The sequence below is a fragment of the Cynocephalus volans genome, chromosome 17 (genome assembly GCF_027409185.1).
Source record: "Cynocephalus volans isolate mCynVol1 chromosome 17, mCynVol1.pri, whole genome shotgun sequence".
Taxonomy (NCBI): Eukaryota; Metazoa; Chordata; class Mammalia; order Dermoptera; family Cynocephalidae; genus Cynocephalus; species Cynocephalus volans.
In genome coordinates, this window is record NC_084476.1 from 41,727,843 (window position 1) to 41,746,645 (window position 18,803).

The window sequence follows — 18,803 nt, forward strand, 5'->3', positions numbered from 1 at the left end:
AGCTAAAAATTAATATATAAATTCACACACACACATACACACATACACACACAAACCGGGGGGGGGGGGAAGAAGATATAACAACCACAATTATTTGAAGTTGATACAACAAACAAACAGAAAGGACATGGTTGGGGGGGAGGGGGGGAGGGAGAAGGGAGGGAGGTTTTGGTGATGGGGAGCATTAATCAGCTACAATGTATATCGACAAAATAAAATTAAAAAAAATAAAATAAAATAAAAAATAAATAAAATAAAATAAAATAAAATAAAAAAAAAAAAAAAGAAAAGGGAGATGGAAGAGAGATCAGAGAAGAGAGCTAGGGAGGTTTCTTAGACATCAAAGGAGAAGGGAGTGTTTTGGACTTCACAGAGGTCCAATAAGATGAAGACTGAAGAGCAACCACTAGATTAGGTAGCTAGGAAATCACTGATGACCTTCACAAATGCAATTTTAATGAAAGCTCCTGAAATAGATTTTCCTCAAGTATATTCCTTGGAAAACTGGTTCAACATGATGCTTCTCCAAAAGGGAGTTTTATGGTCAAGTAAGTTTGCGATGATGTTGTGCATATTATATTCCCCTCTTGAAGAATCACAAGCCTAAGTATACTAAAGTTTCTGAGAAGTCCTATCACAAAGCAATCTGTTCATGTTATGCTCTGTTGAACTCAGTATTCCCCAAATTTCTTTGATTATGAAACACTTTGTCACATGACACCTATTAAAAACTCTGGAGTGGAGTCCTGTGGAATACACTTTGGAAAATAGGGCTCTAAGATTATGGTGGCAAAAAAACATTAGTAACACAGGCTCTGGAATTAAATAGATCTGGATTTGAATCTCAGTTCTAACTCTTACTAGCTGGGTGAACCTGGACAAGTGTCTACCTATTTAAATACTTAGTTTCTTAATCTATAAAATGGTCCTAATAGCATAAAGCCTAATTATAGAATTATTGTGAGGAATTCATTGAGTAATACATGTAAAGCACCTGACATGCCTGACAATAGTAGTATTCAATAAATGTGGCTATTATGATGATAATAATTATTATGGCAATAGTTAAAATTAAAAGGAAAACTATGATATAGGTACTAGAGTTTTCAATTAATAAGTGGAGAGTTATGGGAAAGTTGTAATCTAATTGCAACAAGGAAGGTAGGTGTAGGAATGGAATAAACAAGGATCTAGTAATGGCTTAGAAGTAGCAGAGGCAGCCAGAGAAAACCAAACCTCACTCCTGGCCTGGTAATACATGGATCTTACAAAAAGGCATAGTCTCCACCAAAGAGGGCTACAGAGAACAGCCAGGTTTCAGTCAAGGTCAGAGGTGCAGAATGTGTTGGTTCTAGTTTAAGATATCAGGTAAGGACTCTTCTGTTTCCCAAAGCATAGAAGGGGCCTATTGGGAACAAGGGCTGTCTAACAGCATTCAGAGCAACAGTTAAGGCCCTTGTCCAAGGCAGGTCTCTCTGGTTTGTGAAACAGTGGAAGGGTCTGTTCTTGGGTAGACCTTATCACGAAGTTAAACTTGTGGAGGGGGACCAAAAGTTGTGGTTAAGAGAGGTCTTGAAGTATTCAGGCTTATGTACAGAATTTGCATTGCAACAATATTAGAAACAACTTAAAGATCCACCAATAGGGAACAGAGTATATAAATTATAATACATCCACAGAAAGAAATACTATGTAGCTATTTTTAAAACTAGTAGCTCTATTTGTACTGATAGAAAATTTATGTAGCTGTTAACAGAATGGTAGCTCTATTTGTACTAATAAGGAAAAATCTCCAAGATATAGTATTAAATGAAAAAAGCAAGGTAAAGGACAATGCCCATAAGACACATGTATATGCATCCATGTACACACATGCTTGTAGATTCACAGATTATCTCTGTACTGATTCACAAGACATAGGTAGTGAGATGTTGGGAAAGGGGACTAGATGCCTGGAGTCTGAAGTAGGAGGGAAACTTTGCATTATACATTTCATTTTTGTTTAATTTATTTTTACAATTATTATTTATTCGAAACATTCTTTAATTTTTTTTAAGTGTTTAAATAGCAGAGGTAAGGAGATGGCTGAAAGACTGTGAGAAAAGAGAGGGATCAGAAACTGGTGGTCTCCGTGAGGGCAAAGAGGTAGTATACTTAAGAAGACAGCCATGACCAGACAAAATTCTGGAGTTCAAGATTATGGAAAGTAAATCTAAGAGCTGGGGTTCTCAAGGGCCCTTCCTTTCAGCCTAATCTTTTTTTTTCCCCACAGGACCCCTTTTTCAAGGCTTCAATCATAGGACAAGAAGGAAGTCTCTTTGCTTGGGAAAGAATCACAAGTAAAAACAGAACTTTGCAGAAGAGAACTGATTTGTTCTGTCTTAGTGATTGTTCCTGAGAAAATGCTGATCTGTCTCTCAGGCTGCCCAGGTGCAACAATCTTGGATCTCCTGGGACTTCTCCATTTAAACATGGGGCTTCTAATCTATTTGCTCAGTTCTATCCCCATTTTACCAAAATCTCTCTTTCCTCAGCTTTCATTAACCCCAGAGTGCCTGTCAAGCCTTCCTTATGGCCTATCTCCATGCCTTCTCCGTCACTGTCCCCTCCACCTGGAATACCCACCCACCTGCTGCCACCGCAGTCTCCGTTTCTAGAGCTAAAAGTCTCACCTCCTCCCCCAGGTTTTTCTGCAGCTAAACCAAATAAGGTACAGATTCATATCCATTCCCACCCACACTACCAACATTACTGCCTCATCAGCATTAGCAATGTCACTGAACATTTATTAAGTGCACATGGCCAGGTACTCAGCCAGCCCAAGAGGATACACAGATGACCCTATGTGATCTCTTCCCTCAAGCTGCTGACAATCTTACAGGAATGACATAAATGTAGACAGGTTTCTATGGTAGTTTCTCAAAGTCTTTTTAATGCAATATCAGCTATAGAAGTTTAAATGACTTATAAACTTATGGGAAATATTCAAATCACAAATAATCAAAGAAATGCAAATTAAAACAATGAAATATCATTCTTCTGTCAAATTGACAAAAAATTTTGAATGGTAACACTCAATATTGGTACAGTATATTAAAATACTGAAAATACAAACTGGAAAAACTTTCCTGAAAATAAATTTAGCAGTTTATCAGAAGTCTTTAAAAAGAATATACTGGGCTGGCCAGTTAGCTCAGTTGGTGCTGATAACTCCAAGGTCCAGGGTTTGATCCTTGTACCAGCCAGCTGCTGAAAAACAAAATAATAAAAATAAAAATATTCGAGTAAACAAGACTGAACACCCCCCTCAAGACTGAGGAAGAAACATGAAAAGAGGGGAATTTTAGCAGCAGGACCCATATTTGATCATATTTAATTCTTCTCCCCTAAAGCTGGAGCAGGCCTCAGCCTTGGAGGAAGTTTTCAAGGCAAACTTGGGGCTGAATCTCCAGAAATAGGAATACACTTGTTTAGCAGAATGTAAGATAAGCATAAAGGCTACTTAGCATGCATTTCTCTGAGTTCCCTCTTTTCCTGTGGTTACTTGATATTTTGAACCTTGGTTAAGGAGCAGCATGATATTATTTAGAACTGTCTTCCAGATAGCCTGGAGCTGCAAACTTGCTATGAGGCACGTGCTATCCAGACCCTGAGAAACCAAGAAAGACATCAATAAAGCTATGCTGACTCTACCCCAAAGCAAATCAGAATCTTGCAGGGCCCTAAGATAACGTCAAGGACAAGAACAGAAACCAGAAAGAATCTTGATGAGAATTTACACCTGGCCCCGTACACATATCCCTTGCTCCTCCCTTTCACTTCCTGCTTCTTATCCCATAAAAGCCCTTGGTTAGCTTGAGAAAATGAGACAGGTTAGCCTACCATCTCCTTCAGGTTTACTGGTCCTGAATAAAGTTGCCTTCCCTTTTCACCAATGTTTAACTCTCAAATCTTTTGTTTCTGTTTGGCAGTGGACAGCTGCATTTGAGTTCAGTAGCAAAAATAATATACTGTTTAACTCAGTAATTTATTGTAATTTATTTTGAGAAAACTAAGTTGAAGGAATAATCAGAAATAAAAACATTTATGCATAATGATCCTCATTATAGTATTATTTACAATAGTGAAGACAGAGGAATTGTTATGTAACATCTATATGCTAGAATATTATTAATCTATTAATAATCATTAAATGAAGAGACTGGCTTATGGATTGTTCACACTATTCCCTGCCATGCTGATTCTGACTTCCTGATGTTTTTATCAAAGCTTTTTTCCCATGGTATTCTAAAATTAGGCCAAGCAGTAGGGGTTGGGGAGGGCCATCCCTTCCAACCAGCATCTGTGTTAGAACCCCTTTACTGCTGTTAATCCACCACACTCACTGTCAGCAGCCTGTTGAGAAGCCAGCCCTGTCTCACTGAGAGCTGGTGCACAAACAGGACCTGGCACCTCCAGCCCTGCTGCAGTCGCTGAGCACACCACAAGGTAGACGTAATTCCTATTGGTCAGACAAAAAAAGCCACCCAGACACCTGGCTTGGCCTGGATCACAGCATCGACAACTTGCTAGCCTAGCTGTTGGAGGAGGCACAGGGGCATGGTATATGGCCTGACTGTACTGCCTTTTGGCTGGGAGAACAGCATTTTGCATATGTTCCACTAAAGCAGCTTAGAACCACACCCCAGATAATCATGGCAAGCCTTTCACAACCTGGAAAATGTTGAAAACAACCATTCCTATTTCTGTTTTTATTAAATCTTGCACACACACACATAAAAAAACATTAAATCATGTTTTCAAAAAATATCTAATAACCCAGAATAAAGCTCACAAAAACTAAGTGAGAAAATTTAAAAATCCACACGTATTATGATCCAAATTCAGTACAATTATGTTCATGCATATAAAATTATATAAGAAAATATAGCTAATGTTAATAATTAAAATTTTGCTACTATTGGCTTTAAGTACTGGGCCTTGGGAAAAATAAAAAACAGGATTAATTAGAAGATAAAGAAACACATGGAAAAGTCTGTGGAAATGATGATGGGCATTTCTGTCTAGTTAAGCATCCATAAAAGTTTGGCTAAACACTCTTTGCCAGGTTCTACACTGGGCTCTAGAATACTATTAATAAAAAGCATAACCCTGACATCCATGGACCTTATAAGAAGCACACAGAAAAGTAAGACATACCAGTAAATAAGTAATTCCATTCCATCATGGTAATTGCCAATGTAGAAAAAATATGTAGAGTCTGGAAACTTAACCCAAAAACTGACACCTAACTGGGTTTTAAAAGATGTGAATTTAAAAAAAAAAAGAAGATGTGAATTAAAAGTTAGCTAGGTGAATTAAGAGAAAGAGTATTCTAGGCATGGGAAACAGCAAACGTATAGTCTCTGAGAATTCCTGAAAGATAAATAACTGTGTTTTAGAAGCACCGACTAAACGGAGTAGTAAAAAGAGTTAAGGCTGGAAAGGCGTGTATGGTCTATGCCAGTGCTTATCAAGCTACTTTTTGTTAAAGACCTAATTTTTTATTCCCAGTATGTAACGGACTGATATTTTTGGTTAATACACTGTTCAATGACACGAAGCCATTGATCGTGTGCTTGATGTCATTGAAATTCAAATTGCCTCTAAATGCTCACTTTCGATTTCAGTACTTATTTCATCAAAGACTAGAAACAAGCAGTTCCTGGATCAGGCTGGTCCACAGACCACACTTTTAGTCACACTGAGCTAGATCATAAAGGTTTTATTCTATCATGCAGGCAGTGTGGAGCCACTGAAGTACATTTTTCTGATTTTCTTTTTTTTTAAATCATAGCTTTACTAGATAATTTACAATCCTAAGAGGAAGGTACTATTATTCTCCCCATTTTCTGGATTAGGAAAATTTTCTCACAATGACCTACTGAGAAAAAATATTGGTACCTCACATCACAGGCAGAGTTAATTTCCCTAAAACATAAAAAGCTCCTGGGAATTAGTAAGAAAAACACCAACACTTTAATAGAAAAATGGGCGAAGAATATTAACAGACTGTTCGCAGAAAATTAATAGCCTTTATATATATGAAAATATGCTTAACTTTACTGATAAGAAATGAAAATTTAAACTATTGAGACACTACTGGCTAGCAGACTAGTGAAAATCCAAAACCCTGACAAGTCACTCAACTGGTGGGTTAAAGAAGAAGGAAAGCACCCTTATGACATTACTAGTAGGATTATAAATTGGTATATTCCCTATATAAGGTATATACCATTTGGGGTAGTCATTAAACTATTCACAAATATCCCTCTCTATCTCTTTCAAGGTATATATCATACTGTTCACTTTAAGTATGGTTGTATGATTTGCTGTAGCCAGGGAATCGTGAGCAAAAGTCATGTATGTAATTTATGGGCAGAAATTTTAAGAGCCAGAGTACAATTTGCTATGTTCTCCTTCACTTGTTATCTTTTCTTTCTCTTTACCATTGTGACTGAAAATGTTCCAGATGCTGGTCGCTCCATTAGCCTAGATTGCAGAGAGAAGACAACTTAAAGCAAAACTCCCTGACATGAAGCATGACATGTACCACAGACAAGCAACAAATCTTTGTTTTTTTAAGCCATTGACAAATGGAGGGCAATTTGGCAATATTTACTGAAATTATAAATGTGTATCCCCTCAATATACTTGCACACATACAAAATGACATATGAAAAAGGTTACTCATTTGTGACATGGTTTGTTACATGTAGCAAATGACTAGAAACAACCAAACATCAACAGAGGACTAGTTATATACTTGCAGTACATTTATTCAACAGAGTATTATGCAGCTGTAAAAAAAAAAAAAGAAAATGAAAAAAAAAAAAAAGAATTCTCTTAGAGCTGATATGGAAGGATCTCTAAGTGAAAAACCAAGATGTCTCAGTGTGTATAATATACCACCTTTTGTATAGAAAAGGGGTGGGGGATTTGACTACATATTCATATTTGCTTATACTTACATAAAGAAATTCTGATGATAAAATAAGAAACTAACAAAAACGATTATCTTGGGCAGAAGGTGAAGGAATGACTATGTGGACTTTCTGATTAGGAAAAAAAATCTTTGGTGATGTATTTAACAACTTTATGGCTCACAGCCTCAAATTATCTGTCAGCAAATCCCATCTTAAGTATAAATGGTGCACTTCTGCCTCTATCTTAAACTGTTATCAGATCGCTCTTTTTTATTTATTTATTTATTTATTTATTTATTTTTTAACTTTTATTTTGTCAACATACAATGTGGTTGATTATTGTTGCCCCTTACCAAAACCTCCCTCCTTCCTCCCTCTCCTCCTTCCCCCACAAAAATGTCCTTTCTGTTTGCTTGTCGTATCAACTTCAAGTAATTATGGTTGTTATATCTTCTTCCCCCCACCTCCGGGTTTTTTGTGTGTGTGTGTGTGTGTGTGAATTTATATATTAATTTTCAGCTCCCAACAATAAGTGAGAACATATGGTATTCTTTCTGTGCCTGACTCGTTTCACTTAATATAATTCTCTCTAGGTCCATCCATGTTGTTGCAAATGGCAGTATTTCATTCGTTTTTATAGCTGAGTAGTATTCCATTGTGTAGATGTACCACATTTTCCGTATCCACTCATCCGATGATGGACATTTGGGCTGGTTCCAACTCTTGGCTATTGTAAAGAGTGCTGCGATGAACATTGGGGAACAGGTATACCTTCGACTTGATGATTTCCATTCCTCTGGGTATATTCCCAGCAGTGGGATAGCTGGGTCATATGGTAGATCTATCTGCAATTGTTTGAGGAACCTCCATACCATTTTCCATAGAGGCTGCACCATTTTGCAGTCCCACCACCAATGGATGAGAGTTCCTTTTTCTCTGCAACCACGCCAGCATTTATCGTTCAGAGTCTTTTGGATTTTAGCCATCCTAACTGGGGTTAGATGGTATCTCAGTGTGGTTTTGATTTGCATTTCCCGGATGCTGAGTGATGTTGAGCATTTTTTCATATGTCTGTTGGCCATTTGTATATCTTCCTTAGAGAAATGCCTACTTAGCTCTTTTGACCATTTTGTAATTGGGTTGCTTATTTTTTTCTTGTAAAGTTGTTTGAGTTCCTTATATATTCTGGATATTAATCCTTTGTCAAATGTATATTTTGCAAATATTTTCTCCCACTATGTTGGTTGTCTTTTAACTCTGTTCATTGTTTCTTTTGCTGTGCAGAAGCTTTTTAGTTTGATATAATCCCATTTGTTTATTTTTCCTTTGGTTGCCTGTGCTTTTGTGGTCGTATTCATAAAGTCTGTGTCCAGTCCTATTTCCTGAAGTGTTTCTCCTATGTTTTCTTTAAGAAGTTTTATTCTTTCAGGGTGTATATTTAAATCTTTAATCCATTTTGAGTTGATGTTAGTATATGGTGAGAGGTATAGGTCGAGTTTAATTCTCCTGCATATGGATATCTAGTTATCCCAGCACCATTTGCTGAAGAGGCAGTCCCTTCCCCAGTGAATAGGCTTGGTGCCTTTGTCAAAGATCAGATGGCAGTAAGTGTGTGGGTTGATTTCTGGATTCTCTATTCTATTCTATTGATCAGTGTGTCTGTTTTTATGCCAGTACCATACTGTTTGGGTTATTATAGCTTTGTAGTATAGCTTAAAGTCGGGTAGTGTTATGCCTCCAGCTTTATTTTTTTTGCTCAGCATTGCTTTGGCTATGCGTAGTCTTTTATTATTCCATATAAATGTCTGGATAGTTGTTTCCATTTCTGAGAAAAATGTCTTTGGAATTTTGATGGGGATTGCATTGAATTTGTATATCACTTCGGGTAGTATGGACATTTTCACTATGTTGATTCTTCCAATCCAAGAGCATGGAATATCTTTCCATCTTCTTGTATCCTCTCTAATTTCTCTCAGCAGTGGTTTGTAGTTCTCATTATAGAGATTTTTTACATCCTTGGTTAATTCAATTCCTAAGTATTTTATTTTTTTTGGTGGCTATTGTAAATGGGCAGGCTTTCTTGATTTCTCATTCTGCATGTTCACTATTGGAGAATAGAAATGCAACTGATTTTTGTGTGTTGATTTTGTATCCTGCTACAGTGCTGAAATCATTTATCAATTCCAACAGATTTTATGTAGAGGTTTTAGGCTGTTTGATATATAGGATCATGTCATCTGCAAACAGGGACAGTTTGACTTCATCTTTTCCAATCTGGATGCCCTTTATTTCCTTCTCTTCTCTGATTGCTCTGGCTAGTACTTCCAACACTATGTTGAATAGGAGTGGTGAGAGTGGGCATCCTTGTCTAGTTCCTGTTCTTAAAGGAAAAGCTTTCAGCTTTTCCCCATTCAGGATGATATTGGCAGTGGGTTTGTCATATATGGCTTTAATTATGTTGAGATACTTTCCCTCTATACCTAACTTATAGAGGGTCTTTGTCATGAATGAGTGCTGAATTTTATCAAATGCTTTTTCAGCATCTATAGAGATGATCATATGGTCCTTGTGCTTGACTTTATTGATTTGCGTATGTTGAACCAACCTTGCATCCCTGGGATGAATCCCACTTGATCGTGGTGAATAATTTTATGTATGTGTTGCTGTATTGTTTGCTAGTATTTTAGTGAGGATTTTTGCATCTATATTCATCAAGGATATCGGCCTGTAGTTTTCTCTTTTGGTTATATCTTTACCTGGTTTTGGTATCAGGATGATGTTTGCTTCATAGAATGAGTTTGGGAGATTTGCGTCCGTTTCAATCTTTTGGAATAGTTTGTAAAGAATCGGTGTCAATTCCTGTTTGAATGTTTGGTAAAATTCTGCTGTGAATCCATCTGGTCCTGGGCTTTTCTTTGTTGGGAGCCTTCTGATAACAGCTTCAATCTCCTTTACTGTTATTGGTCAGTTCAAATTTTCTACGCCTTCATGGTTCAGTTTTGGGAGCTTGTGTGTGTCCAGAAATTTATCCATTTCCTCCAGATTTTCAAATTTGTTGGCGTATACTTGTTTATAGTAGTCTCGAAAGATTCCTTGTATTTCAGATGAATCAGTTGTAATATCACCTTTTTCATTTCTAATTTGTCATATTTAAATCTTCTCTCATCTTTTATTTGTTAGCCATGCTAATGGTTTGTCAATTTTATTTATCTTTTCAAAAAACCAACTTTTTGATTCATTGATCTTTCGGGTTTTTTGGGTTTCAATTCATTCAGTTCTGCTCGGATCTTAATGATTTCTTTCCATCTGCTAACTTTAGTTTGGATTGTTCTTGTTTTTCTAGTTCTTTAAGGTGAAGTGTTAGGTTGTTCACTTGCCATCTTTCCATTCTTCTGAGGTGAGCATTTAATGCAATAAATTTCCCCCTCAATACTGCTTTTGCAGTATCCCACAGGTTTTGGTATGATGTATCATTATTTTCATTAGTTTCAATAAATTTTTTGATTTCTTCTCGGACCCATATGTCATTAAGTAGAATGCTGTTTAATTTCCATGTGTTTGTATAGTTTCCAGAGTTTCATTTGTTATTGATTTCTAGTTTTAATCCATTGTGGTCTGAGAAAATACATGGGATAATTCCAATTTTTTTGAATTTATTGAGACTTGATTTGTGACCTAATATGTGATCTATCCTGGAGAATGATCCATGTGCTGATGAGAAGAATGAATATTCTGAGGTTGTTGGATGAAATGTTCTGTAGATATCTGCCAATTCCAATTGGTCTAGAGTATTGTTTAGATCTTGTGTTTCTCTACTGATTCTTTGCCTAGATGATCTGTCTAATATTGACAGTGGGGTGTTCAGGTCCCCTGCTATTATGGTATTAGTGTCTATTTCCTTCTTTAGGCCTAATAGAGTTTGTTTTATAAATCTGGCTGCTCCAACATTGGGTGCGTACATATTTATGATTCTTATGTCTTCTTGATGGATCAGTCCTTTTATCATTAAGTAGTGTCCCTCGTTGTCTCTTTTTATGGTTTTTAGTTTAAAGTCTATTTTGTCCAGCTCGCTTTTCTTTTCTGTTTGCATGGTCAATCTTTTTCTATCCTTTCACTCTAAGTCTATGTGAATCTTTATGGGTGAGGTGGCTCTCTTGTAGGCAGCATATAGTTGGGTCCTCCTTTTTAGTCCACTCAGCCAGTCTGTGTCTTTTGATTGGGGAATTTAAGCCTTTTACATTAAGAGTTGTTATTGAAAGGTGTTGATTTATTCCTAGCATTTTATTGGTTGTTTGGTTGTCTTAGGTGTCTTTTGTTCCTTGATTTCTGATTTACTGTTTGGTTTCTGTGTTTGTTGGTTCCTTAGGTTGTAGATAGCGTTTTTGTTTGTTTGTTTTCTCTTCATGAATGCCATTTTTATTATACTAGTGGGTTTTGATTTTTCTTGGGTTTTTATGGCAGTGGTAGTTATTTTTCAGGAACCAAACCCAGTACTCCCTTGAGAATTTCTTGTAAGGGTGGTCGTGTGGTAGTGAACTCCCGCAGTTTTTGTTTGTCTGAGAAATATACTATTTGCCCTTCATTTCGGAAGGATAGCCTTGCAGGGTAGAGTATTCTTGGCTGGCAATCTCTGTCTTTTAGTATTTTCAATATATCATCCCATTCCTTTCTAGCATTTAGGGTTTGTGATGAAAAGTCTGATGTTAGCCTGATTGGGGCTCCCTTATAGGTGATTTGACGCTTCTCTCTTGCAGTTCTTAAGATTCTCTGTTTGTCTCTGAGTTTTGTCAATTTGACTATAACATGTCTTGGAGAGGGCCTTTTTGGGTTGAATACGTTTGGTGATCGTTGAGCTTCCTGGATCTGAAGATCTGTGATTTTTCCTATACCTGGGAAGTTTTCTGCCACTATTTTCTTGAATATGTTTTCAATGCAATCTCCATTTTCCTTCCCTTCTGGAATACCCATGACTCGGATAGTTGAGCGCTTAAGGTTGTCTGATATCTCTCTCAGATTTTCTTCCATGTCTTTGATTCTTTTTTCTTTTTTTTTTCGTCTGCTTGTGTTATTTCAAATAGCCCATCTTCAAGTTCAGAGGTTCTCTCTTCAACTTCCACAAGCCTGCTGGTTAAACTCTCCATTGTGTTTTTTATTTTGCTGAATAACTTCTTCAGTTCGGCAAGTTCTGCTACATTTTTTTTCAGGACATCAATTTCCTTGTACATTTCCTCTTTCAGGTCCTGTATACTTTTCCTCGTTTCATCATGATGTCTAGCTGAGTTTTCTTGTATCTCATTCAGTTTCCTTAGAATTATCACTCGAAATTCCTTGTCAGTCATTTCAAGGGCTTCTTGTTCTACAGGATCTAGAGTTTGAGATTTATTAACTTTTGGTGGTGTACTTTCTTGATTTTTTGTATTTCTGGTATCTTTTCTTTGATGTTTATTCATTGTGGCAGGGGGTTTCACAGTCCACCTGTTTGAGACTATTGACTAACTAAGATGTTGCTGTGGTTGCCAATTTGGTATGGCTACCTCCGTGACTGCTCAGTTGGCCTCTAGTGCCTTGTGTGTGTGGTTGCCTCGGGTCTTAGGCCCCTCTGGGGAGCCACTTCTCTGGTCAGCTTGGACTCTGTTGGGCTGCTGGATCACGGGGGGCAGTACCGCAGGGTGTGTGGTTTCTGTCGAGTCTCCGCCTCCCTAGCCAGACGTCTCCCTGCTCTGTGCGCACTGGGCTGGGCTGGGACGTGTCTTCTGCAGCCCTCATCTATCAGCTGGGCCTTCAAGACCCTGCTCAGCACTGCCTCACCCAGGAAGTCTACCAGGGTTCTGCTAGGTGCAGATGACCGGTCGCTCTGGGTGCCTTTGTAGCACTGTGTAGATCTTTCTCAGGACTTATCACCTTCCTCCTGGTATCGCAGTTATTTGTGTACTTGTCTTATCTCCCACACCAGAGCGTGAGCTCCTCGGGGGAGGAGCCTGCAGCACACGGTTCACCTTTGAATCGCCCCAGCACCGACCGAGTCTGGTGCCCGCCCGCAGTCAGCTCTCCGGCAGGTTCAAGCGAACTCGGGAACTCTCCGACCACACTATTCCTAACCAGAAATCGGTTAGGCGTTTTTCCGAACTGGTGGCCACAGAGATGGTATCTGCCTCCCGGTAACAGGAAGTTTACCGGGACCGGAGCCCAGGGTGTGGTGGAGTGACAGTCGGCCCAGCCTGTACTTCCTTGCCCTCCCGACACTGGCCGGGGACGCCCCATGCCACCAGCCCCGCCAGAGAACCGTGGAGGGAGTGGGAGGGGAGGCCGGCCCGCAGGCCCCGGGAAGTCCCGTGCCGGGGCAAGCAAGTGGGAAGGCTCAGTGAGGAGCCGAGCCGGGTGAGGAGGACAGGGTTGGCTGAGCCGGGCCGGAGCTGCCACCACCTGAGAAAATGGAGGCAGCCCCGAGGGCAGTGAGTGGCCCGGTGGGGCAGGCAGAAGCCGGGTGGGCGTCTGCGCCCTGAGCAGGGCCGGGCCGGGGTTCACTCACAGGGCTGTGCTGGGTCGGGCGGCTCCCTCTCTGCCTCTGCTTTGTCGCCGTCCCCGTTCTCGGCCGCTGCCGCCTCGAGCTGTTCAGTTGGTCCCGCGGCGCAGCTCGGGCGCTCCCAGGAATCTTCTTTTATGCTGGCCTGAAACCTCGAATCCTGAATAGGGCAGCTGGCCGCCTTCAGCGCGGCCCCAACCTCCGGGGTCCTGGCAGCGTCAACAGCAGCCCCGGGGCCGTGTTCCCTGTTTAGAGACTCGCTTTTGCAGCTAAGAAACAGTTCTTTTCCTGCTCCATACTTCAAAGCTGTTGCCTGTAAATGAGGCAACCTCTCCTGCCAAGGGCAAAGTGGCGGTCAGCCCCCACGTCAGGCCACCAGCAGCGGTCCTCCCTTAAGAGACGGCAAGAGGAAGATCCACAAGTTTCCTGGCTGCCTAAGGCCCAGTGGCTGCCTTTTCCACCTCAGCTACTCTGCGCCAACCACCGCAGCCACCGCCATCTTAGGATCCCTATCAGATCACTCTTGAAACACTGGTTTATCTCTCTCCTCTTGGCTATGTCTAATCAGCTGCCTGTTACTTTACCTGTGCTAACAATATCTTCACTATTATTCTCTTACTCAATTAAGTAGCAATTATTCTTAGTTACTCTCAGATGCTTTTCTTTAGATGATTCCAAGCTTTGGAAAATTGTTTTCAGCTATTCTTTTTGAGAAACTCTGAATTACCTATTAAAAAGAAAAAGTCATAACTAAAACTGGGTCTGCTCCAACATATTCATATTTTTCAGAGCTTTCGTTTTACACAGAGAAGTTTAGTTATTTTACTTTCCTTTATAATAAGTTATAAGACCCTACTTCTAAAAAAAATAGAAATAAAAAATAGTAAGTATTATGACATTGACTCAATAAATGTTCACTTTAAATGCCTGTTTACCTCTTGTCAATGTAGATCAACAGACTCCCAGTGTTTGGGATTAGGCAGCCCTATCCACAGAAAGATTTTTTGCACACACCTCTCAATATACGTAGATTTATTAATTTAAAGATTATATATATGGGGGAGGGAGAAGGGAGGGAGGTTTTGGTGATGGGGAGCGATAATCAGCTACAATGTATATCGACAAAATAAAATTAAAAAAAAATAAAATAAAATAAAGATTATATATATGTACAATTGTATTATTAATTACATTATAAAAATTAAAACGTTAAAAGTATAAAAGAAACATTTAAAATTTTAAGAAGTTTATTAATGATAAAAAATATTTTCTGCTGTCACTGAACATATTAGCAGTTGTTAATTTTTTTAGCAAAAGCAATGTAATGTAATATGCCTGGTTATTTTTTAAATCTTTAAAAATATTAAATTTTAAATATTCAATCTTTAAATCTTTGGTTTAATAGTTTGTTGTAGAATGACTTCAAGGTCTGGTTCCACATTCAATTATTTCGGTAGTTGGTTTTCATAGATGTCATAGCTGAAAGAGATTCTAATACATCAGTCAAATGAAAGAAGTGCAATTCGTTACCATGTGCCAATTATACAAAGATTTTAATGAAATTTGGTTAGTAATTTTTCATCTTCTCTGACGTCAGTCAGTTGTTCTTGCAAAAGAAAAAATCAGAAATCTTTTTATATTTTTAACAAGTTCAAACCTCACCGAAAATTTTCTTTAGAAAGTTTTTAATATGTTAATAGTCTCTTTCCAAGATCTTAGAGCACACAGTTATAAGTTTTTATAGGTATCATTCACTGTTTCTGATAACAAAAGAACATATCCACATATAAACACATATACAAGTGAAAGCATTTTCAAACATCTGTGTTCAAAATAGTCTCTCCAAAGCAGTTATCTTTTCAATAATTATTAAAACATTATCCTCTCTCTGAAGGGTCAAATTAAGAGTACTTGTATGATGCTAGAATAATTTGAGCATCAAAATAAGTGATAGTAATGGACTACAACTCATGTAATAAATTAGGAATCCATGAGTCCATACTGATGTAAATAAATTAGTGGGAGAGAAGGGAAACAAGAATGTTCTATGATAGTACTAATTAATGTAGATACGCTAATGGAAATGGAAAGTTAACATTTGGCAACTACCACTAGTGGTGGCGAATTCAAACAGGAGTCATCAATGTATACTTAGCTAGGAAGTGAATGAGGAAGAAGATATCAGCTTAGTTCAGAGTATCATGCCCTAAAGCACTTAACAATTACAAAGGAAAAAATGGTGCCTTGATGGGAGAAACCAGGGCAATACAAACTTAATCAAATGAGTAAGGCTAACATAGGTGGCAGGACAGGCTGACATTAAGTACTTTTTGATGCAGTGAACTGAAAAGAACACAGCATTGTTTTGTGTAATTCCTGCCAAGAAAGCATGGCCTGAGTCTGGTCATGGGAAAACACTGAATGGATCTAAATTGAAGAACATGCTAAAAAATAAAATGCCTATACCATCTAAAACTGTCAAGAGTGAGAAAGACTGAAGAACCGTTCCAGAATGAAAGAGACTAAAGAGACAGGACTACTGAATGCAAGGTGTCATCCTGGATTGGATCCTGGTTTAGAGAGGAAAAACATACATTGTTGGGACAGCTGGCAAAATTTGCAAGGGGTCTTGATAATAGTGCTGTCATTGTTTTACTAATTTGGATGGTTATATGGAAGAGTAGACTTGTTTTTAAGGAAATACAGACAGGATTATTTAGAAGTGACAGAACACCATGTCTCCAACATTCCCTCAAATGGTTCAGAAAAAGATTAATCATAATGGAGGAAGAGCGATGAAGCAAAAATGCGAAATGTCAACAGTTGGGAGTATCTGGATGAACAGATACGGGAGTTCTCTACACTACTGATTTTACAACTTTTCCCTAAGTTTGAAATTATTTCAAAATAAAATTTTTTAAAATGTGTGTTTGGGCCGGGCCCATGGCGCACTCGGGAGAGTGCGGCACTGGGAACGCGGCAACGCTCCGCCGCGGGTTCGGATCCTATATAGGAATGGACGGTGCACTCACTGGCTGAGTGCCGGTCACAAAAAAGACAAAAATAAAATAAAATAAAATAAAGTGTGTGTTTACCCATGTGAGTATGGCTTCCTTTTTTAATATATAACAAGTTTTATAATACTGACACCCACCTGTCATAATTTAAAAACATCACCTGTACTGCCTACTTACTGACACCCAGATAAGGACACATCAAACTTGTAACACTGAAAATGAAAAACGTTTGTCTTTACTTTCATTTTTTACATTGTTTTGGATCTTAACGTATAGATGCCTTGCACCTTAAATTAGGGAATCCCATAGAAATTTCTGTACACCGTTTCTGGCACCACATAGATCAGCCAGTAGTACTTAAACTAGCTGGTAAGGGAGACAATTGACCTAAGAGGCCCTGAAATAGTCCCCTGCCCTAAGCTCAAACTAAAACTGCTTTGAGGTGACAACAGTACTGAAAATAAGCATCTAACTTTACCTTCAGGCTTTTAACCCACTAGGGCTATTTGATTGCCATTAATCAGCACAGAAGAAAGTCAAAGCTATCTCCCACCTCTTAAGGCTCAGGCTTAATTATCATACATTCCCAGAAGCACACTGTAAGAAGATGACTAATCACTGACTGCTTCTCCAGCACCATATGTCTTCCAATTTCAAAGAAAAAATTACCCCAACCAGTATTAGAACAGATTTCCTACCTCCTGCAGCTGGAGTCGAACCTTGGTAACTGCTCGGATCCAGTGCGCTCTGGCTTGAGTAAATGGTGAAGAGGGTTTCTCCTCAGGAAAACTTGTAACAAAGAAAAGAATGTTTCTTAAAAACAAGTGATGCCACAAGGTGACAATGTTCAAGGCAAGACTGCCAAATATCCAAAATAAAATGGTTTGTGCTCATGCCTACACTTGTTTAGTGACTCAGGCCACTAAAACGGCTTAGTCCTGAATACTCAATGTGAGAACAATTCCTCTCTAAAATGACAACTCCTTCTAGCTTTTCATCTGTTCCCTCTCTTCTTTTTTTTTCATTCACTCAATGAGGCAGGTCATTGGGACAGTCAGGGATCAGGACACTGGAAGCAATGGCAAGGGCCCTGGGTGAATATCTGGCATAGAAACAATGCAGAGAGGTGTGGAATAAGCCTTTCAACCCCTCTCACTCTACCTCTCAAGACTGCCAGCCTCCTTTGGAGTTTCTGCATAGCATCCTTAGGGCAGAATTGTGTTCCTGCAACTCCTTTCTGCTCTACGAAGTATTTAAGAAGGTTTACCAATTCCTAGACTACATGAAAAGAACCGAGAAAATAATCACAGCCCTTTTCCTGCCAGATCTCATTTTGCCTCAGGAACAACATCAGTGAAATGAACAATAAATATAACAAAATAACTTTGAGACAGAAACACTATCCTGTATTAGAACAAGTCATCATCCAGGTTCTTGACTGGAACAGTGGTTAATTCTTGACGATAATATTTCTCCTCCTTCCTTTGGGGCCTACAAGGAAGGCAGCAGACAAGTGTATACCAACTAGACATGTAAAATATTTGCTAGGCTTTAATGACATCTAAATGGGTCAATTGTTTTAAAACATATATGGGCACTTCTGGCCAAAGTAAAACTGGGCTTCACTGGCACAGCTAAGACCTGAGAGGACACAACCTGCAGAGAAGGACAAGTACTCATGCTGGGCACTTCTGCTTCTCTACCAAGAGCTCTGCCCTGTCAACAGTAACTGCCAAGTCTAAGGTCCACGAAGAGCTATCTTTCAGTGGGTCATCAACCCACTGAGAAGGCTGGTCCAGAGCTTAGTCTTCTGCATATCTTGCCTGTTAGATGAGCTACCAGAGATCACTAAAAACCAGGGGAATGGAAGGAAAAGAGAAAATAAGTTTATATCTTCAGAACAGTATGTGACTCATCCATTAATCCAGTGGTAGAGCAGAAGCACGAATCATTCCCTAGCATTTGCCATATAATCAGCATTCACTGCTCTGGTCTTTCAGTGAAAGGCTTTATTTATTATTAGACCTTGAAATTTGAGAATCTAAGTAATGCCCAGCTCTTATCACTCTATCTCAGTGGTTTTCAACTGGGGCAGTTTTGCTACCCAAGGGAAATCTGGCAATATCTGGAGACAGTTTAGGTTGTCACATGTGGGAGTTGTTACTAGCATCTAGTGTGTGAGGCCAGGGATGCTACTGAACGTCACATAATACATACAGCAACTCCCCACAACACAGAATTATCCGCCCCAAAATGTCAACAGTGCAAAGACTGAGAAATCCTGCTCTGCTCCAGCCT

At 38.9% G+C, this 18,803-nt stretch overlaps 1 protein-coding gene across 3 annotated transcripts in view; it reads right to left on the bottom strand.

Annotated features, from left to right (window-relative positions):
* Positions 1-18,803, bottom strand: part of UNC13B (unc-13 homolog B) — a 228,380-nt gene that overhangs the window by 75,050 nt on the left and 134,527 nt on the right. For all 3 annotated transcript variants that reach the window (XM_063081612.1, XM_063081611.1, XM_063081610.1), the window contains exon 10: positions 17,204-17,294. In XM_063081612.1, the coding sequence (XP_062937682.1) occupies positions 17,204-17,294 (91 nt within the window). The remainder of the gene's footprint in view (positions 1-17,203; positions 17,295-18,803) is intronic.